This window comes from Geotrypetes seraphini, chromosome 6 (assembly GCF_902459505.1).
Source record: "Geotrypetes seraphini chromosome 6, aGeoSer1.1, whole genome shotgun sequence".
In the NCBI taxonomy this organism is placed as follows: domain Eukaryota; kingdom Metazoa; phylum Chordata; class Amphibia; order Gymnophiona; family Dermophiidae; genus Geotrypetes; species Geotrypetes seraphini.
Genome location: NC_047089.1, coordinates 215,134,737 through 215,157,629, shown reverse-complemented (window position 1 = coordinate 215,157,629; position 22,893 = coordinate 215,134,737). Strand labels below are relative to the sequence as shown.

At 41.7% G+C, this 22,893-nt stretch overlaps 1 protein-coding gene across 2 annotated transcripts in view; it reads left to right on the top strand.

Annotated features, from left to right (window-relative positions):
• UNC5D (unc-5 netrin receptor D) overlaps positions 1-22,893 on the top strand; it is a 761,056-nt gene that overhangs the window by 558,242 nt on the left and 179,921 nt on the right. Inside the window, exons 7-8 of one of the 2 annotated variants that reach the window (XM_033949938.1) lie at positions 2,090-2,254; positions 20,364-20,396. In XM_033949938.1, the coding sequence (XP_033805829.1) occupies positions 2,090-2,254; positions 20,364-20,396 (198 nt within the window). The remainder of the gene's footprint in view (positions 1-2,089; positions 2,255-20,363; positions 20,397-22,893) is intronic. The other variant, XM_033949939.1, reaches the window with a different exon arrangement.

Sequence of the window (22,893 nt, the reverse complement as noted above, 5' to 3'; positions counted from 1 at the left end):
AGTGATGAAGAAAACTTCTGGGCTTGATGCACTGCATGTGAGGACATCTGATTCGTACATACAGCTGCAGTCTTGGGCCCTGTTTTCGAAAAGCCATGAAACAAGTTCTCTCTTTATTTTTTTTTTAAATATCTTTAATTAACCAATAGGTAAAGCATACATTCCAATCAGTATCCAATCAGTTAAACAGCAGAATAAAAGTCAACCAATACAGTAGCCAATCAAATAAGTCATATAGCAATCCTGTTTCATTTTTTATTTCCAATTATCTCCCAACCCAGAGGTATGGGAGATAATAGAAAAAAAAATTATTCTTTTAACATAGTTGTGACTTGCCTCAGCCCCTTGCATGTTTGTTGTTAACTAAGGAGTAATTCTATTACCGTGCTCTTATATAGAGATGCCCAGAGGGTGCATGATTGGCTTTTTTTCTGTAAAGAAAAATAGGTACCTATTTTCCTTTATAGAATGTTAACATAGAAGGGTATATATGTGCGTATAAGGTTAGGTGTGAGCACTGATGCCAGCCATACAGGTGGCACAAGTGTGTATACTAATATTCCACGGATATTTCTGTAACTTATAGTCGGTCCAGAGGAAGGCTACTAAAATGGTCAGTGGTCTTCATCATAAGGCGTATGGGGACACATTTAAAGTTCTAATCTAATCTAATGCTTGGCTTTATATACCGAGACATCAGTCCAAGAAAGCTCGACTCAGTTTACAATAATTAACTTAACAAATAAAAACCATAAAGAATAAGACTAAGTTTCGGAAGATTAATTTTCAAAGTGTTTAGCAAATAAAATGTTTTTTAAAGATTTACGAAAAAGTTGGAGTGAACCGAAACTCCTTAAAAGGAGTAGAAGATCACTCCAAGGTTGAGAGATTCTAAAAATCAGAGACTGAATAAAAATCTTGACTCCTTTTATCCCTTTCTTGGAAGGAAGAGATAATTTATACTGTATATATACTTTGGAGGAAAGGCGTGAGAGGGGAGATGTGACAGATGCTTAAATAGCTACATGGCATAAACGTGCACGAGGCAAGACTCTTTCAATTGAAAGGAAACTCTAGGATGAGGGAGCATTGGATGAAAGTAACCTCAGAAAAATACTTTTTCACGGAAAGGGCAGCGAATGCTTGAAACAGCCTCCTGGCAGAGGTGATGGAGACAAAAAGTGTATCTGAATTCAAGAAAGCTTGGGACAATTACGTTGGATCTCTAAGGGGAAGGAGGGGATAGTAGATGGCATGGTTAGGCAGATTAGATAGGCCTTTTTGTAACATAACATAGTAACATAGTAGATGACGGCAGATAAAGACCCAAATGTTCTATCCAGTCTACCCAACCTGATTCAATTTACATTTTTTTTTTTTTTTTTCTTCTTAGCTATTTCTGGGCAAGAATCCAAAGCTCTACCTGGTACTGTGCTTGGGTTCCAACTGCTGAAGTCTCCGTCAAAGCTCACTCCAGCCCATCCACACCCTCCCAGCCATTGAAGTCCTCCCCAGTCCATCCTCAACCAAAAGGCCATATACAAACACATACAGTGCAAGTCTGCCCAGTACTGGCCTTAGTTCAATATTTACTATTATTTTCTGATTCTAGATCATCTGTGGTCTTTATCTGCCTTCATTTTTCTCTGTTTCTATGTGGTATTCTATAATATACATGCACAACTTTGCTCCCCACCTACTTTCCACCCTAGGTCCAGGGATATATACAGTTACAGAATAGTGCATAGGCAGCACTTTGGCACTTAAGTGCCAGTATTTTAATAATTTGCATGCATAGTGGCTTATAAATATAGGCTGCTCAAACATTCACCGTTCTCAGTCCTTTGGCCATGGATGCCCGCTGATGGTTGCAAAATCAGATTACTGGTGCAAAAAAAAAAGAGGGTACAGAACTGCACCCGCCACAAAGCTCATGCATGGCTGTGGAGAGCATTTCTGGTGAATAGACGAAAAGAAACACAGAAGCAGTAGGGAGTCTTCAGCTCTCTGATGATCTGTTGCATTCCACTAGGGATAACAGTACAGGGTTTTGACTGCCTTACCTGTCCACATTGCTTGACTTTTGCAGTGGATGGTAGCTGGGAAGTATGGAGCGAGTGGTCCATCTGCAGCCCAGAATGTGAGCGCCAGAGGAATCGAGAATGTATCGCCCCATCTCCCAGGAACGGCGGTAAATTTTGTGAGGGCTTGAGTCAAGAGTCGGAGAACTGCACCGAGGGGCTTTGCATCCAAGGTAAAGAAGCAAGCACTCCAGAAACACACAGCCCAGGCAACCACTAGTTTCAAGTTTTATTAAACATTTGATTAAATCGCTTAATCTTGCTTCTTAGCAAAGTACAAAGGAAAAAATATTAAAAACAATTAGGGAAGTGCAAGACTTGACCTAATATACACTCACAGAACCAATAGGGAAAAAAGGTAAGAAATACAATTAAAAATAGGATAGAAACAAATATAGGGAAGAAACATGAGGGAGGGATTAAAAGAAAAAATTCAACATAGAGGAAGGGAAGAAAGAGAAACAAACTGCTTAAAATGTAGAGATCAGATCGGTAAGTAGCTCATCCCAGTTCAACGAGTTAAAGGTTGAAAGCATTCTTAAATAGAAAACATTTAAGGTTACCCGTGAACCTATCGCGAGAACATTCCTCTCTCGAATGAATTGCAAGAGAGTTCCATGTTTGAGGTGCTATAACTAAAATAATACTTTGTTGTCTTGTATTCATAACTTTAAGAGTGAGGACTGTTAGTAAATGTTGATCATTTGATCTAAGTGCTAGAATTAAGTGTGTTCTTTTTTTTTTTTTGAGAGACATCAGCTCGCATGCTTTGCGTACCTAGATATAGTCTGTAGTTTCTTTCCTTTGAGGGAAAATCAAACCTAACAACTTTAGGACAAATGTAGAGTGTTAAACACTACTTATGCCACAGAAAATGGCATCTAGAATGGTGCGTGGCATTCTACCACTGTAAGATTCTCTGCCTAGACCAGGGGTGCCCAAAAGGTCGATTGCGAAGGCAACATGAGTCGATCGCGGAACTCATCACCGTTCTACCTGCTTCCCGACCCTGTAAAGAGGATGCTGAAGCGCCAGGCCAACCAACCTTTCTCACTCGACATCAATTCTGACATCAGAGAGAAAGTTCCGGGCCAGCCAATCACTGCCTGGCTGGCCCGGAACTTCCTCTCCGAAGTTAGAATTGACGTCAGGTGGGGAAGGTTGGTCGGCCCGGTGTTTCAGTGTCCATTTTACGGTGGCAGCCTGTTCCCTAATGGCAGCGGCAGTGGCGGCCTGTTCACTGATTGTTGCGGCGGTGGTTTGGGGGAGGGCAGGGAGACAGAAAGCCAGACAGGGAGACAGACAGAAAGGGGGCATGGAATGAGAAAGACAAAGAGACAGAAAGAAAGAAAGGGGGCATGGAGAGAGAAAGACAGACATTCAGAAATAAAGGGGGGCAGGGGGACAGAAAGAAAGACGAGAAAGAAAGAAAGGGGAGGGGGCAGGGAGAGAGGAGGAAAAAATTGGGGGAGGGAATGAGGTCTGGAGGAGAGGAAGCATACAGGAGGCTGAAAGAAGGGAAGAAATATTGGATGCACAGTCAGAAGAAGAAAGTGCAACCAGATACTCATGAAATCACCAGACAACAAAGGTAGGAAAAATGATTTTATTTTCAATTTAGTGATCAAAATGTGTCCGTTTTGAGAATTTTTATCTGCTGTCTATATTTTGCACTATGGCCCTCTTTTACTAAACCGCAATAGCAGGTTTTAAGCACAGGGAGCCTATGAGCATTGATAGCAGTTCAGGGCATTCAGCGCAGCTCCCTGCGCTAAAAACTGCTATTGCGGTTTAGTAAAAAGGGAGGGGGTATATTTGTCTATTATGTGTATAGTTGTTACTGAGGTGACATTACATAAATCAGCTGCCTTGACCTCTTTGAAAACCCGCGGAATATAAATGTTAATTAACATTTTCTCTGCGTACAGTGTGCTTTGTGTTTTTAAAAAAATTTTATTGTTGGTAGATCATTTTGACTTGGTCATTTTAAAAGTAGCTCGCAAGCCCAAAAAGTGTGGGCACCCCTGGCCTAGACTGTTATGCCTCTCAGAGCTTGTTTGCAGTGTAGCCTTTGAAGAGTGCAAGATTTTATTAAATGCCTGGAAGGACCTGTCGGTGGAGGTGGTAATGATGAAGTCAGTGGACAGCAAGGGTAAGAGCAAAGGAAGGAGACCTGGAGATGGAATAGCGAAGAGCTTCCTGTACTATATTAAATTGTATCCATTTACATTGCATTGCAAGTCGCCTTGAACATTTTAGGTATAGTGTGACTCGTAAATCTCAGATTAGATTAGAATAGCGTATGCAGAGGCAACTCTGCAAATTGAATGGGCTAGATAGTTTTTGCTTGCTAATGACTGCAGTGTTTCTGTATCAGGTTTCCTGTCCCAATGTGACTGGATATGGCACTTTGTCCTTCAAACACTCATTACAGTATGCTCATCAAAACCATACATAGGCAAGTTTATTTCCCCAAACAATGAATTAAAATGCAGATTAGACTGATTTGCCACAGTTTACTAGAAGGGAACAAGAAATGTAACAATAATTCCTCTAACACGAAGGCGTGGGTCCAGTGGCATAGTGAGGGTAGGAGGCGCCTGGGGTGATGGTGACACCCCGTGCCCTCCTCTCCCCCCACTGCTCCTTCCACGCTCCTCACTTCACACTCGAGCTCTCCCTTCCCCTCCACATACCTCTATAAATCTTCGCCAGCACGAGCGGTTTCTCCAGCATGTCGTTTGTGCTGGCATTGGGTTTACTTCTGGCATCACTTCCTGGCCCCCGTGACCTGGAAGTGATTCATAGGGGAACCAGGCCGGCGCGAACAACAGGCAAGAGAAGTTGCATGCGCTGGCGAAGACCTACAGCAGTACAGGGTGGAGGAGAGGGATGGCGTGAGCATGACATGGTGTGATGGGGCAGAGCGGTACCAATGCCCCTATCGAGACAGCGCCTGGGGTGGTCCCCCCCCTTACTATGCCACTGAGTGGGTTTGTTTCTTAATGCTGTAACTTGTAAGAACTGCCTTAGAGCTTCTGTTGAATCACGCATGGACAGTGTGGGCAATGGGGATAAAAGAGGATCTTTCAGTGGAGCCTGTTCTACGGTGGCCTCAGTGAAACAATTTCCTTCGTTGTGGTGTGTCAAGGCATATCAGCCATAACGATGGCTGACTGCAGGAAAACTGCAAGGTACAGAATTAAATTTCACTTTGATCTCCAAAGTAAACCAAAGAGTTAATTATTTTCCATTAAAGTCTGCTTTTATTACATTAGACTAAATACTCTTGCGGATGAAAAGAAAATGATTTTTTTTTTTCTAAACTTCTAGCATGAGTTGAATGCACTGGTAAGAGCTAAACTAAAAAAAAAAAAAAAAAAGATAATCCTATATGCTGATTATACCAATGTATTGCATTCTTACAATATTCCGAATTCTCAGACTTCTCTCTATTTATTATTGCTTATTTTGATAATCCTGATGACACTGAAACACTGAGAAATCAGTAGCAGATGTAGTGTTAAAGCATAGTACAGATGGAGTCTTGTAGGAGAACTCTTCATTGTATACAGAACATTCTGCTGTCTCAACTTGGAGTCACAGTTGCCTTTCTGACATTTTGTTCGTCAATATTTATGGGATGGTTTCTTAAAAGCAGCCCTTTTTGTTCTGTTCTTCAGGCCAGTGTAAAATGAGCAGAGCTTTTCACAGAGCTAAGGAGGGGTCTACAGTGTTCAAAGCAAGTCACGGATATCCAGGAAAGAGCCATTACCAGCAGCAACTCTTATTCTCTTTTTGTTAATGTCCATTAAAATTGACAAGCAGAGCGATCCTATTACCTCTTTAGCATTTAGGAACTATTCCCCCCCTTTAGCAAAACCATGATAGCGGTTTGTAGTGCACACAGGCACAGTGAATGCTCCGCGCTGCTCCCGACGCTCATAGAGTTCCTATGAGCGTTGGGAGCAGCGCAGAGCACTCAGCACGCCGGCCTGCGCTTAAAACTGCTATCGTAGTTTTGTAAAACGGGGAGATAGACTATTTATAACCTCCCAACCTATGGGTCAGTATTTTCACACTATTAACTACTTATGCTTTCCTGTAGGCCAATGCTTTTTATAAAGACTACAAAAATACCCCCCAAAAACATGCTGATAGCATACCTATGCTGCTCCTTTCTGCTCAAGGAATGGTGACTGATCAAACATCTTCAAAAGCAGCTTGTGTTATTGCATGCATATCATTTTTCTGTTCTGAAGAGTCAATAATAAAATCAGTTTGTATTTGCTATATGAAATCTTTCAAATGCTTGCAGGAAAATAGACTAAAAAGATCTCATGAAGACTAGCAGCTCCTGCAAGAACTGTTGATTATTGGGACAATTTCGAAACTGTTTGTGCATTCAAAATAGTCTGACTAACTATTATACTCTACTGTATAGTTGTAGCTAAAAGCACACACGGGCCTATTCACTGAACCATGTTAGGTGTTTAATAGATATGTTCATTCATTTGAAATGGTGTTTTCCGTGTTATTTCATGACAGATTAACCTTATCCTGCAGGAAAAAAACCTCAGGAATTCCAAGGGGATTTCCTCCTGTGTCATTACATTGCTCCAAAACAACAAAAACGGAAACAAAAAAAAGAAACAAAAGAATCCAATAAGGGCCGGATTCTATAAATGGCGTCTAAGTGCATTTACATTGTAGGCGCTGCTTGATGTAGTTGCCAATCAACCGCTAGGCTTCCTTTATAGAATCCCACCTAATGCCACCTAGCCGTGCTTAAGCGTTGCTAGGCATCCTAAAAGTAGACACCAGTATATTAGGCCAGGTTTTACTGGGCCTAATTTACCAGTGCCTAACTCAGATACATAGCGATGCCTAAGTCAACCATGCCTATTCTCCGCCCCAACTGTGCCTACTTTTCAGATAGGTGTTGGAGGGCGCCTCAACGTAGGTGTCACTAATACTACCACTACTACTACTTATCACTTATATAGCGCTGAAAGGCATACACAGCGCTGTACATTTTGACATTTATAGACGGTCCCTGTTCGGAAGAGCATACAATCTAACTTGGACAGACAAGACATGACATAGAGGGTAGGGGATGCAGAACCCAAGGTGAGAGGAGTTAGGAGTTGAAAGAGGTGGTCTTTCAAATGGGCCTCGAACACTGCCAGAGACGGAGCCCACCGTAGCGATTCGGGCAGCTGGTTCCAAGCATATGGTGCAGCAAGGCATCCTAAGAGTTCTGCGTGGCACTCTGGTGATTTAATTTTATTTTTTGGGATTGACTGAAAACTGGCACAGTTAATTATTTTCCATTAAAGCCTGCTTTTATTACATTAGACTAAATACTCTTGCGGATGAAAAGAAAATGATTTTTTTTTTTTTTCCTAAACTTCTAGCATGAGTTGAATGCACTGGTAAGAGCTAAACTAAAAAAAAAAGAAAAGAAAAGATAATCCTATATGCTGATTATACCAATAAATAAATTTAAAAAAGGTGTGCGATGATTCCAAAGCTAGCTTAGCAGCACCTAATGTAGGCATCCTACACAGAACCAGGCCCTAAGTGACATGGGAAACTAAATGAAAACAAAATGTATGGCCTGCATACTCCTATTAATGTGGATGTCAACTTATGTTAACTGTTATGTTAACGTAGTACAAAATCATTTCCAGAGAAAGGAAAATGGTAAAACCAGAGGACATAATTTGAGTTTGAGGGGTGGGAGATTCAACATAGAAACATAGAAAAATGACAGCAGATAAGGGCCACAGCCCATCAAGTCTGCCCACTCCACAGACCCACCCCCTAAGTCTGCTCTAGAGGGCTCCAAATAACCCATTCTTAACTCCACCCTCTCAGGGATCCCACATGGGCATCCCATTTACCCTTAAAATCTGGCACGCTATTGGCCTCGATCACCTGTATCGGAAACTTGTTCCAATGATCAATCACTCTTTTGGTGAAGAAATACTTTCTGGTGTCGCCATGAAATTTCCCTCCCCTGAGTTTTAGTGGAGCAATGTTAGGAAATTCTACTTTACGGAGAGGGTGGTGGATGCCTGGAATGCGCTTCCGAGAGAGGTGGTGGAGAGGAAAACGGTGACGGAGTTCAAAGAAGCATGGGATGAACACAGAGGATCTAGAATCAGACAAGAATATTAAATATTGAACTAAGGCCAGTAGTGGGCAGACTTGCACGGTCTGTATATGGCCGTTTGGGGGAGGATGGGCTGGAGAGGGCTTCAATGGCTGGGAGGGTGTAGATGGGCTGGAGTAGGTTTTGACGGAGATTTCGGCAGTTTGGACCCAATCACAGTACCGGGTAGAGCTTTGAATTCTTGCCCAGAAATAGCTAAGAAGAAAAAAATTTTAAAAATTTAAATTGAATCAGGTTGGGCAGACTGGATGGACCATTCAGGTTTTTATCTGCCATCATCTGTTATGTTACATGTTGCTAACTGCATGCATTAATTGCTGTGTTAAACAAATGAAGGGCAAGTTTATAGCTGGGTGCTCACATTTCTGAGCCACTTGAGTGTGTAAATTACCAAACATTGGCACTCTTGTGGGCAAGTGGATACATACACGTGTAAGTGACAACACGACGCCTAAGTGTTATTCTGTAATGGTGATTAAGTGGTGTAGTATGTATATGAAAGGGGGGGGGGGGTTTACACGGGTGGAGCATGGAAGGGGCAGCCACATACGCACATATTCCCCCCTCTCAAGTCTACATGCTGTGCCCAAATCTGTGTGCATTGCTGATTTACGTGTGCAACTTTATTGGATAGCAATCCAATCAGCACCGAGAGTTGGCGATTAGCAATCTACACGCACAACATTCTAAGCGCGTCCTATAAAGTGGTGTGTGTACATTCTAGTGTGTGGATCTCCTTTCCTAAATGTTAGGCGCACTATTATAGAATGCACCCAATTCACGCACACTTTAGGTGCAGGCATTTAGGCCTGGTTTTCACTGGCGTAAATGCCTGCAAATAAATGTTAGTTGTTCGGATGGGCTCTACATATGAGTTTACAGTATAATCCAGTGGTTCCCAACCCTGTCCTGGAGGACCATCAGGCCAATCGGGTTTTCAGGCTAGCCCTAATGAATATGAATGAGAGAGATTTGCATATAATGGAAGTGATAGGCATGCAAATCTGCTCCATGTGCGGTCCTCTGACCAAAACCTTTTCTCAATACCATCTCTTAAAGTTATCGGCACGAGACGAGCAGAAATATTTTCAGTAGCTTCGTCTCAATTATGGAATTCTTTGCCTGGATATATTAGAGGAGAATCCGCTCTAGATAAGTTTAAAAGTTTTTTGAAAACGTTTCTTTTTAAAGATGCTTTCGAAAATTAAAATTCACCAATCCGATGTATTTTTGTAGATCTTTTGCTTTTAAACATTTTTGCTTCGGCTTTTAGCCCCTCCCTATTATGTCACCCTTCACTGTTATCTTTTTCTAAAAATTTTTGGAGTTCTACCCCCTCTCCCATTGTTGTCTGTAAGTCTGTCTATTTTTGTTAACATATGTGTGAAAATGTTCCTGTTACCCCTTGTTATATTTGTAATTCGCTTTGAAACCACATTATAAGTGCTTACATCAAATTTTAATAAACATGAAACATTACCAATAATTGGGGATGACAGTAAAATAATACATCGTAATGGTAGCCCACAATTCCTCCCTCAGTTTTCTAAATTTGCTTTTGCTGAAAGTTTTGCAATGAACAACCTTAGGGAAATGAATACTGATTGTCTTGTTTTTGTTTTTATTTTTTTTTGGGGGGGGGCTTTGGTATTTTTTGCTAAGCTAGTTCATTTGAAATTATTAGTGCCCTTTCTTAGATCTTGGATCTCCATCTTAGTAAGCTATATCTAAGTATTGGTATGGTTTCTTTGGGCTCCTTTTACAAAGGTGCACTAGTGTTTTTAGCGCACGCACTGGATTAGTGCACGCAGGGCAGGATTAATTTGTCAAGGGTCCCTAGGCACACAAGTACACTGGGCCCCCTGCCCTGCCCCGCCTCACCCCACCTTGCGCCCAGGCGGAAACAGGAAGCTACATCAGAGGGAAGCTTTGGGCAAGCAGCACAGCTTGCAAAATTACCGTTCCCGTTGCCTTTCTTACCTGCGTTGCTTGCTTGTCTTACTTTCTGTCAATGGGGAGAGGGGCTGCGTTGCGGATCAGGGGGGGGCCCGTGTTGCCGATTGGGGGGGGGCCCGCATTGCCGATCGATGCTGGAGGGGCCCATCGCCGTTTGGAAAAAACAATGTTGATGCTCTCCTTCATCGGGCCCCTCTGACCATTTTGGGCCCTAGGCACGTGCCTACTTGGCCTATTGGTTAATCCTGACCTGAACGCACGCTACCTGAAAAACTACCTCCTGCTCAAGAAGAGGCGGTAGTGGCTAGCGCATGTGGCATTTTAGTGCACGCTAAAACCGCTAGTGCACCTTTGTAAAAGGAGCCCTTTGGGATTTTTTTTCACATTTTTTGTGTATTTTTATGTTGGTACTATAGATTTCAATTTTTTTAATGCAAATGGTATCTTATAATTGAAAAATCACATAAAAAAACAAAACAGGATGCCTGTGACAAAATCAGCTGGACCATTTAGATCCTCAGGGAGTAAAAGGGCACTGAAACCATAATAGAGAAATGAAATGAATTCTTTTCTTTGGTCTTTCCTGTGGAGATTGTAAGGGAGATATGCATGTCTGAAATGGTATTTAAAGGTTATGATACAGAGGAGTTGAAATAAATCTCAGTGAACCTTGAAAAGATATTAGAGAAAACAGAGAACTTCAGTTACTAGCTGTTTGCAAATCCCAACAGTGGTACTATGCTTTTTTTTTATCGTAAAAGGGCTAAAAAATATTATTTTGCTAATCTGATCAAATATTCACAAAATCTTGCCCATAAGCTTTTTTTAACTTTCACACATTGCACCATGTCTTTGTCTGTGCCTTCCACTGATAAAGCTCCATCTGTAGAGTCTTTTGCTCAATTCTACTCTTTGAAATTTAAAGCCTTGGACAAGACATTTCCTTATGTTCTTCAATGAAATGGTGAGGTGGCCATGTTAGTCCACTTTCCAAGGTGATACAGTGCTCCCCCGTTCATTCGCAGTCCGCGATTCGCGGTCCCGGTCATTCGCGGTATTTTCCAACCGTGAATGACCGGGCAGGAGAGGGCAGCTGGAGAGGCAAGAAAGGGCAGTCGGAGTGAAGGAAATCACTCGCAGTATTCTCTGACTGCCTCTTCCTGTGCTAAAGTCGGGCCTCACCAATCAGGAGCTACGTGTCAAAGCAGATCCTGATTGGTGAGGCCCATCTTTAGTATAGGAAGAGGTGGTCGGAGAATACCGCAAGTGATTTCCTTCACTCACCGTCGCTCCAACTGCCCTCTCCTGCTGCTCCAGCTGCCCTCTCCTGCCTCTCCTGCTAAAAACTGTATTCGCAGTTTTTCACCATTTGCGGGGGTTCCTGGAATGGAACCCCCATGAATATTGGGGGAGTACTTTATATAGAAATAAAACAAAAGAAATAAGGTAATACCTTTTTTATTGGACTAACTCAATGCATTTTAGTATGAGCGTTCAAAGGTAACCCTTCTTCAGATTAGAAATAAGCAAATGTTGACAAATATCAATATAAGGAAAACATAAAAACATTTCAGGGATAGTTTCAGAGGGAGTGGTGGGTAGGTAAGCAGGAGAAAGAGATAACAAAGCGGTTTTAAATGTCTTTTTGTAATGGGAAAGGAAACCAAGATCTTTGTTAAGTCCTGTTTGGTAGGTGTCAAAATATTTTATCATTTTAATGTTCTTTGAAATCCTCTTACTCTATAGCAAGGGTAGGGAACTCCGGTCCTCGAGAGCAGTATTCCAGTCAGGTTTTCAGGGTTTCCCCAATGAATATGCATGAGATCTATTTGCATGCACTGCTTTCAATGCATATTCATTGGGGAAATCCTGAAAACCCGACTGGAATACGGCTCTCGAGGACCAGAGTTCCCTACCCCTGCTCTATAGTTTCAGCTTCCTGGCATTTGTTTAATTTGTTCTCCTTGATTTCTGGTTTTAAGTGTCTTGCATTGATGAATGCTATGTGCCTTAGACCTCATACCACCTGATTGGTTATAATTTCTTATCTTGGTCTATTGGCACTTGCCCTTGATATGGTGACTCTTATTTTCTCGTCAGGTACTGTTCCATCATATTGGAAAAATTTCTTTTTGACATCCTATTTTTGAAAGACCCCACGTTGGATATTACCTCTCTGACTAGCTATCAGCTAGTATTCAACCTCTGCTTTCTTTCAAAACCGACAGAAAAAATAGTATTTTCCCAATTGTTTACCTGTGCTGAGTCCATTTCAGCTCTTCATCTACGTCAATCTAGTTTCTGGACTGGCTACAGCAGAGATAGATTTATGTCATCTTCTCAGTGAACATCATAGCAAATTTGATAATGATCAAATTGCTCTGGTAGGTTCATTTGCCCTCTCAGCAGCATGTGATTTGGTAAACCGTATCCATCTTCTTTGCAGATTCAGACATTGGAGTGACAGGCACAGTTCTCAATTGGTTTCATTCATTTTTCCATGGTTGATCATTTTCAGTAGCAACTGTACCTAGCAGTCATCTTAGGCTTCGTTCTGTCACTGCTGCTTTGCGATCTTCTCCTAAGTCCGTCGATGACCATGGCATCAGCGGTCATTTTTATGCTGATGGTATTCTATTTATTCATCACACCGATAGTGATAACCCTTCCCTGCAGCCCGTGCAGGTTTGTCTAAATTCTTGGTTGTCCTCATGTCATTGCTTACCCAACCCCGCCAAAACAGTTGCGTGCTGGTAAACTGGCAGGGCACATCAACCCTCCCTTGCTCCATGCCTGCTTGCCTCTCCTGTTCAGCTTGTGGAGTTGTTTCACTCAAAAATTGCTGCAGTTATTAAGGCTGGATCGTTCCTAATATGGAAACTGCATTTGATCTGTTTTCATTTTGAAAACTTCTCCTTAGTTCATGTTCTTCTTTATTTGCAACTTGATTATTATAATGCAGTTGATGCTGGCCTTCATAGTTATAGACTCAAGAGACTAAAACTCTGCAAAATATGGCTTCCCCCTTTCTTTGTCAAACAAACAAAAAAATTAACCTCATCACTCTCCTTTTGACCCACTTACATCGACTTCCAATTGCGTTTAGAATATGACAACTCCAGACTCTGGGCAAGATTCTCAGAAAACTGCGTTAAAAAGCGACGGTCTGCTAACACAGCCATTTTGATAGCAAATTTTTAAAAGAGTAAGATATTCTCCCCAAATCTTGCATGCAAATGATGTCGGCAGACAGCAGGGGAGATTCGTTAAATTTACATGCGTCGAGTTGCTGGTGCCAGTGACCGGCACATGTGCAGAATATTCAAGGAAAGAGGCGTAATGTACACATGTGCCGTAATCGCGGAACAAATTCCGGCATGCTTTGTGAATCTTCCCTGTCGTAAAGCATCATTGGTGCCATATAAGCCATAAGCGGTGTGTCAATCATAGGCATACAAGAGCTATTGGATGAATGGGAGGAGAGAGGCAACATCGACTTTTATCAATCGCACATAAAACATGCTTTTCTCTCCAAAAAACTACTATAATTCAGGTAAATCTTATAATTTGTTTTTAATGTAAAATTTAATCAAGACCCACAGCCAGAAACACACAAGGGTATCATATAGGCGCTCAAGAAGAAATGCTCGCTTTTAACAAGCGCACATGAAACTGAAGAACCATGGGGTGGAAGGAGACGTACACAGATGGATCAAAAATTGGTTGGAAAACAGTTTAGCGACCGCGTTAACATTTTGAGAATCTGGCCCTCTATCTTGCTGCACTGTATACCTGAAATAGACTTCCCGAGTCAGTATGTCAAGCTCCATCTCTAGCTGTATTTCATTTTTGTCTAAAAGCCTAACTCCTACTCACTTGTAAAGTACCCATTGTCTATTTTAGTCATTCCCACTATAAACAATTCCCTAATCCCTTATTTGTCCTGTCTGTCTGTTTTGATTAGATTATAAACCCTGTCAAGCAGGAACTGTCTCATACATGTTTAAAGAACATCTAGCTTCTATAAGGAGCTTCAAGTTTCAAGTTTTATTAATTTTAATATACCGACCATCAAATTAATATCTGGCCGTTTAACAATAAATTTAAAAGATAGAAAGACTTAAATAAAATAGGTGTATTAATAGTATAATGTGAACATGAATGACATTACAGGACAAACTGGAGAGTGAGGGGAGAGGGGAGGGGAGGGGATAAGTTACATATTTGAGAAGAAAAAGGAGATAGTGGGGTTTTGATAGGACATAAGGGGTGGGGTCGCTTTATCAAAGCGGTTTGTTGCTGGTAAGAAGAAGAGAAATAATGAAGAAGAAATAAGAAGAGAAATAATGAGTCTAAACATTAGCGAAAGCATCGCGGAATAGGAAAGTTTTTAGGCCTGTCTTAAATTTATCTAGTCGTTGTTCATCGCGGAGTTGCTGTGGTAGGGAGTTCCACTTATCTCAAGGGCGTGAAAAACTGGTTGCCCGACAGAGTACCTGAGTTGGTACACAGACATGGCAGAGGGCAATCATCTTCAAGTTCATTACAAAAGGAGATTGTGAGCCTGCAATTGCCCCTGATGAATGAAATAAAATAGGGTACTCTGTCGAGCAACCAGTTTCTCATGCCCTTGAGATAAGTCCCTCTTTGTTATAGATATATTTTTTTTTTTTTGCACATTCATTGTATTTGATGATCACTTGGAAAATTGTTTTCAGTGACTTTCTTTATTTTTCAAGTTTATCAAAAATTTGATATACTGCCTAATCAGACTTATAGGCGGTATATATTAATAATAGAGAGTTACATAAATTAATAAAATCAGACGTTAAATAAAATACATATAAAAAGACTGAATTAATAAAAGCAGACCTTACTGGGGAAATTAATTTAACAAACCGACCAATTAAGACAAACTCACAAATGAAATAAGTCTGACAGTGGGTGAAAATCTCTGTCCATCTTATAGAGTGAATATAATTAAAGTACTGCTAGGGTAACAGTGAGACCGCAGCTCGAACTTCCGTGTCAGTCCACGTGTGCTCTGGCTGGGGGAAGCGCTCGGTCAGTGGCACCAGTCAGTCGTGGCTAGCGCTGCGCGCCAAGTGGATTGGACTGTGAGGTACCTGTGGGGAGTGAGCGAGCGAGGGGATGGGCAGCGAGCATCGGAGCCTCTGCCGCCAAGAAGGGCTGCTGCAAGGAGCTCAGCCTCCTGTACCGTCTCTGCGCCGGGAAGAAGCAGTATGCTGCTGCCGCACAGCTGGCCGATCCCTGGCTCAACATGCCGCTGGTCCAGCACGACCCAGAGAATGGACAGAGTGGAGCTAAAGAAAATGTTAAACATTCATCAAAGATAATGTATTACAACAACACAAGAGGAATCCAAGTCAGCCAGGAACAGAAGGCAGACTGTACAGGCAATAGGATTCAGGCAAAATCAGAAAGAGCACTATGGTTTCCTGGATGATCTCTTGTGTTTTGTGTAAGTATGGCCTACAATAGCAGCACAAGGGTATCCATTGTTCCATGACCATATTTTCAGCCCTTTTATCTTTCTTTTTAGAGTTCTGAGGGACTGGCGTGGTTCTCATTTAGGTGGGCACTTCTAGGACATAGCTGAGTTTTACTTCCCGGTTAGAGATTTTTAAATGAGCCTGTCCCAGCCTACCACTAGACCACCAGATGGGGGACAGGATACAAGGCAGGGAAGGAGCTAGGTGCAGAGCCTGGCAGGGAAGGGGGCTGGGTGCAAATCCTGGTAGGGAAGGGAGACAAGGTGCAGAGCCTGGCAAGGAGTGAGAGGGGTTGGGTGCAGAGCCTGGTATATTTTATTAAATATATTAGTACACAATGTGGTTCAGAATATTTTTTTTCTTGTTTTCCTCCTTTAAATCTAGGTGCGTCTTATGGTCAGATGCGTCTTATAGTGCAAAAAATACAGTAGGTCTTGTAAAATGAAGGCCATAGTGTATCTTGGTTTTCAGAAAACTGTTGACAAAGTCTCTCATGAGAAACTCCTGAGGAAAATTAGAAGTTATAGCATAGGAGACAATATCCCAGAAAGGAATGGGAACTGTTAATAGAAAGAAAACAGAAAGTAAGGTTAAATGACAAATTCCCTTATTCTAGAGGAAAGTGAATAGCGGAATGCAGGAGCAGTGGAATGCCTAAGCTCTGTCCCAGACCCTGCCTCCATAATAATAGTTCTAATTCGAATACCATTTCTTCCATATGCATGTAATATAATCTTATTAGCAATATATAACGATAACTACAAAAATTAAACTCCACAAAGCATCTGCATTCCTTAATTCCATGTTCTGAAAGGAGTTTTATTCTCTCTCTCTTGAAGCAGCTAATACAAGGCTAATCAACCCCATTCTACCTCTATTTAAAATGTAATAAAAATCAAACATCCAGATTGTCATGTAGAAAATCATCTACTTTCTCAGCCCCCAATGACTGCTGCTTTAATAGGAATCCCATCTACTAGTTTAACAATATTTAATTCAGCTGTACCATTCCATATCTAATTAACTCAAAAAGGTGCCTGTGGCACCTTAAAAATGATAAATGAAAATTGTCAAGCTACTAAAATATTTCTTTTACTACAGATAATGTGCTGTAAGCAACATTTGCGACAGCCCCCCTCATGCTCTACAACCCCCTCCCTGATGCTTTCCTCTATAGCCCCCTCCCCCCCCATTTTCTCCAGCTCCCTCCGCAATGCTCTCTTAAGAAGTCACAGTGCAACACTGGAGAAAGAGAAAAAATGATTCACGTTCTCCTAGGGTTGTCCAGAAAAAACTAAAGTTGGAAAAACTGCAAATTGAAGTTTTTCCCATGAATTTGATTGTGCTTGATTAGAAAATAGTTTAAAAAAATGTTTAAAGCTCATCATGGGGTCCCTCAAAGCTACTGATTACATGTAGCTCTGGTTTTCTTAAAATTTGCTATTATTTTTTGCTTAATGGAGCAACTCGCCCTCCTCCTCTTTTACAAAACCATAGTGCATTTTCTAATGCCGACCGCAGCAATAACAGCTCTGATGCTCATAGGATCTGTGAGCATCAGAGCTGTTACTGCCACAGCCGGCACTAAAAACTGTGCTAGGATTTTGTAAAGGGGGGAATTTCTTGGTGTTATAGGTATAACTTTTATATTTTCACACTCAGCAGTGATACATTGATAAAAAAGACATTTTGATCCAGATTCTCTAAACAGAATTGTTTTTATTTTAGGTATCGGTAGGCCACTAAGCTGTTTAAACACTATTTTTCACTGATGCCTACAAAATCAGCACCATTTTTCACTGGTGCCTAAAACTTCAGTGCCGTAAGCACGCCTCCTTAGGCCTCTGTGGGCATGGCTAATGCCAGAAGTGGCAAGTTTATGAAAGTACATATGTGCTACTCCTGGTGGAATTCTGTGCAACTGCGTATCACCGAATTTGTGCAGAATTCCCCATTCCCACAGGGCATGTCCACAGGGCATGCAGAATTCTTCAAGAAAACATGGAAGTAACCCGCTGCACAGTGGGTCACTTCCTCCTCCTGTGCCGGCTTAGACCCAACTGTTTATGTGAACCACTTGTATGTAAAATGATCTCTTGCTTTGCGGATACTGTGAAATCCTGATCACAGAGTGGTGCATGAAAATCAGCACCATCTGCCCTTGAGCACTGGGGTGCTATTTGCTGAGCTTCACTCATTGACCCATATTAGCGTGCTGATATTTTTATGCTAGGAAGACACTTTAGGGCCTGATTCTCTTTTGGACGCAGTCATCGACAGCTGCCTAAAAAGTGGCTGCTGATTGCATGTCAATTACACATTGACGTCAAAAAGAGAATTGCATCTACAGTCCCGGTCAGATGCCTGAAATGTAGGCCAGAATTTTGCAGGCCTACATTTAAGGCGTCTGTCTCATGCCTACGTAGACCCGCCACTTCCGGGTGAAGCCATGCCCATGCCCTGCCTTGGGTGTGCTTAATCTTCGCTACTCATCTATATAGATGTGCTGCGTATCACCGTAGATGCGCTCTGGAGGCCCATAATGTGAACATCCTGATTGGCTGCCAGACGGCAGTAGGACACCTGTCGCCACCTGCCATCGAGATGCGAGTTTTCGAGAATCAAGCCCCTAGTTGTTGATGTGATGGGTAGAACTGTCCTCCCTTCACTTCACTCTCCCCTCCAAAGAATGAGGTCCTTTGTTTTGACTGCTCTATACTGGGGTCTTGAAAGCATTGTCCTTCTTTTGTCATGTGGCAATCTCACAATTTCAAATGCAGCAGTCTGTGTTTTCTTCCACCTCTTCAAGACTTCTCTATGCTCTCATAAGTATCTCTCTCCTTTTGTATAACACCTCCATCATCTCCTTGCCAAACACATTCATCCTGGGGTTTAAATCTAATCTCACCAGTTGCTGTAATAGGTAATACATTTCTGGTATACATTTGACACAAACATTTGCATTTTTCACCCTTTTTCACTCTCTACTGTTCTCTGTGTGGAAGCATAACCCTCTTGCAACCCTGATATCTACCACTACTACTATTTATTTTTTTTATTTATTCAATTTTCTATATCGTTCTCCCAGTAGAGCTCAGAACGGTTTACATGAGTTTATTCAGGTACTCAAGCATGTTTCCCTGTCTGTCCCAGTGGGCTCACAATCTATCTAATGTACCTGGGGCAATGGGGGGATTAAGTGACTTGCCAAGGGTGACAAGGAGCAGTGTGGGTTTGAACCCACAACCTCAGGTTGCTGAGGCTGTAGCTTTAACCACTGCACCACTCTCTCCCCACTATCATTTATATAGCACTGAAAGGTGTACACAGTGCTGTATATTTAATATTCAACAGACGTCCCCTGCTCAGAAGAGCTTACAATCTAATTTGGACAGAAAGGGCTTCTCAAGGTTGGGGTGTTTCTGGTAATAGGAATGATACGAAGGGTATAGGTACCTGACAGTAAGTGGGAGTTAAGAGTTGAGAGCAGCTTCAAAGAAGTGGGCTTTTAGTTGGATTTGAATACTGCTAGAGACGGAGCACGACGTAATATCTATTGAATGTTTCTTTTGTCATATTATGAGAAATAATCAAATGTAGCTCATTGGAGATTTCTAGTTTTGGCCCATTTATAGATTTTTCTTTTCAAATTAGTATTTTTTTTCTCCCTGTTAGAAGTGTGATAACACCAAGCCTACATACTGCTGACTAGCATCGATGGTGATGCATAACAGAACTCTACTGGTAGAGCGTGGGTAGAAGCACTGAACCTAGGGTATTAATAGCAATCTAAGTATAACCAAATATCTAGCTATTAGTACCTTGGTGCTTTTTGCTAAGCTTTGAACCACACACTTTTTTCACCTTTCTTCAAGGGACTTGATCTTGATGTAGATTATCCCTGTCAACCCATGAGGTCTTGAAAAGTGTTGGCCGAACTCGTATCTAGATAACTGTCCATTCTTTAGTCTATTCCAGTTCTGCAGATTTTTTTCTATCAAGCAGTTTAAGTTGCACCAAAGCCACCAAAGGAATTTCTGATCTGTATTAAATTGTGCCCAGTTCCTATTACTGGAAAAGGGGCCAGTTTCTAAATGATGCCATTATTTTCTACACAAAGAGGCATAATCACAATTTCTTCTTTAGTTCAGAGATTTATTTTGGGGTATCTGTATATCATATTCTGGTTTCCTAAACTCTTCCTTCCCAGTCAACAAAACAGCAATCCTCCTCCTAGATAAAAATACGAACAGTTGGGCTGGGCTTTTCCAGCAGAAGGGTCATTGCATTCTCTCCGCTTAGCATGAAAGAGGGCTCTAGTGTATTTTATTAATAAAAATAGAAGTAAAGAAAACCAGCCATTTTCTGAATTAAAATTCTTAAGAAATGGTTCAACAATTGGAAGGGAAAAGCAGCCAAAGCGGCTTCTCAGAATAAAGTTGTAAAGATGGGCGAATCAAAAAAATACTTAACTTCATCTGTACTTAAAATACTTAACTTCATCTGTAGAACTGGGTTAAAAACCTGATTTTTGTATAGCTATAGACTAGTCCTATATAATCTACAGCACTTCTACAGAGAAACATTATTAAGTACTATTTTCTTTCTCTGTCTTTTTCTTTTTCTGTTTTTTAGATAAAAAACCTCTCCATGAAATAAAACCTCAAAGTAAGTTGCTTTTCCTCTTGTAAGTTATAATTTATTTGGTATCATCTTATTTTGCTGTGTATGAAGAGTTGGCTGCCTCTTATGCCAGAAGAGATGGTAGTGGAACTTTGTTGACTTGCCCCAGGAGAAACAAAGGAACGCTGTGAACTTCCCAAGTTAATTACCAATTAATGTGCAGGAACATGGAATTATTATATAACTGCCCATTATTGAATGAACAGTACCCATCTTATTACCTGAGGGAAGAAGGAAGTCTGAAGGTGGACCATGGGTTTCTTCACCTATTAATAATAACAAAGTTGCCTCTCACTGTCCTTTGCCTGTACATATTATACCTCTTGAAATGCAGAAGCAGACCGTTTGGAACAATGTAAAAGCTGAGTCAATTTTAGAACTATAGCAATATCTAACATATACCCTGTCATGGGGTGAGGTTCATTTTCTGTTATGGTATGTGCAGAAGTAACCCATACCATGTCACCTGCTCATATACGCAGTGGTCCTCGCCTGCCAATAGCTGACTGGTCATGCCGCTTATCTGTCCATTATACCAGACAATAAGGGGCTATTTTTGATATGATATCTAAGTCTGAGTTTGGACATTTTGGGAAAAACATCCAGTAGAGAAAAATGACAATTTTCAAATCAGAAAAATGTCTTTTTGCTTCAAAAATGGCCATTTTCTAGATGTTTTTGAGTTTAGTGTATCTATCTTTTGGGACTATTTTTTTGGGGGGGGGAAAAATCCAAAAGAAAAACACATACAAACAAGCCATTGGGACATAAAAGCAGCCAGCATTCTTAGCAAACTTGCCACACAGAGGGGCGCCCTAGGGGTAGTGCAGTGAATGTCATATAAAATGTCTCGGGTACACATCTCACCATAACCTGCTTATATTGTATGGTGAGCCCTCCAAAACCTACCCAGAATTACTGTACCCTCTGTACACCACCACAATAGCCCTTATGCCCACAGGTGTCATCATAATGTAGGTTCAGAAGGTTTTGAGTGGGTTTTGGAGGGCTCACACAAGTGTACTAGGTATTCTGGGATATGAGCCTGGGTCTCTATCTCTATAATCCACTGCACTGACTACTAGGCTATTCCAGAAACCTGCTTGCTGTTGTAATAGAATTGGCCATAACATCTGAAGCTGTCATATAGGCTGATAAGTTCTGTTTCTTTCATATCTTTGGCTGGTGGGTGATGGGAGGGGGTTGGTGACCACTGGAGAAGTAAGGTAAAGATCATGCCTTAATCTTTCCAGTAGTCATCTGGTCAGTTTGGGCACCTCTTAGGCGCTTAGGGGAGACTACTATAATCGGCGGTTCATAGACAAAATTGCGCGAGACAATGGCGCGCCGACAACTGAGTGCAAGGTTGACGGCGCGCCGAAGAAAAGCTCTATTTTAAAGGGTTCTGACGGAGGGTGTTGGTGGGGGTTTTATTTTTACTTAACAGACATTGCGCTGGCGTTGTGGGGGGTTTGAGGGATTGTAACTCCCCTCATTACACTTGAAACCGAACTTTTGCCTGTTTATTAGGGAAAAAGTTCAGTTTTAAGTATAATGTGGGGGGTTACAACCCCCCAAACCCCCCACAACGGCAGCGCAATGTCTGTTAAGTAAAGTGGGGGGGTTCCCCCCCACACCCCCCATCGGAGCCCTTTAAAATAGTGCTTTTCTTCGGCGCGCCGTCAACCTTGCGCTCAGTTGTCGGCGCGCCATTGTCTCGCGCGATTTAGTCCCGTCACCATAATCGGCACTGCTGGCCACTGATAGCTTGTCAATCATGAATCGACACCGATTATAGAATTTCACCTTTTTTTACGCTAATGTCTTAAATGTAGGGCACCATTTTAGAAGCCTATATTTAAGGCACTGGTGTGATGCTTATGGAAGCACCTAGAGTGCCTAATGATGCCTAAGGCTACTTCCTGCACAAGCCATGCGCACGCCATCCCAAGGCATTCATACATGCCCCCTAAGCGCTTCTGTAAGTGGATGCCATCTGGTCCCGGGGATTTATCGCTCTTAAGCCAATCAATCTGCCTGCATACCTCTTCTAGACTGACCGTTAACCCTGTCAGTTTCCCTTTTTCACTTCTAGCATATAGCCTGATGGGTTCCGGTATGCTGTGTATATCCTCTTCGGTAAATACAAATGCAAAAAACATGTTCAGTCTGTCGGCGATTGCTTTGTCCTCTTTTAGCGCTCCCTTTATTCCTTGGCCTGATGAAGAATGAGGTGAGCCATAAGCCGTTGTGAATATGCTCATGTGAAATGAGGCACAAATACAAGGTGCATTATGTAGGAACAGTGCACAGATTCCATTAGCAGCATGTGAGGTTTTGGATATAATATTCTTTGGTGTTGGAACATCACAGCAAACTGCATCCACAGCGCAAGGAACATAGGTAGCTCAAAGCAAACAGTAAAAGAGCATGGAAAAGTCTAGTATTGGACGCTGCATCTCTGCTCTTTCATGGGTAAGTA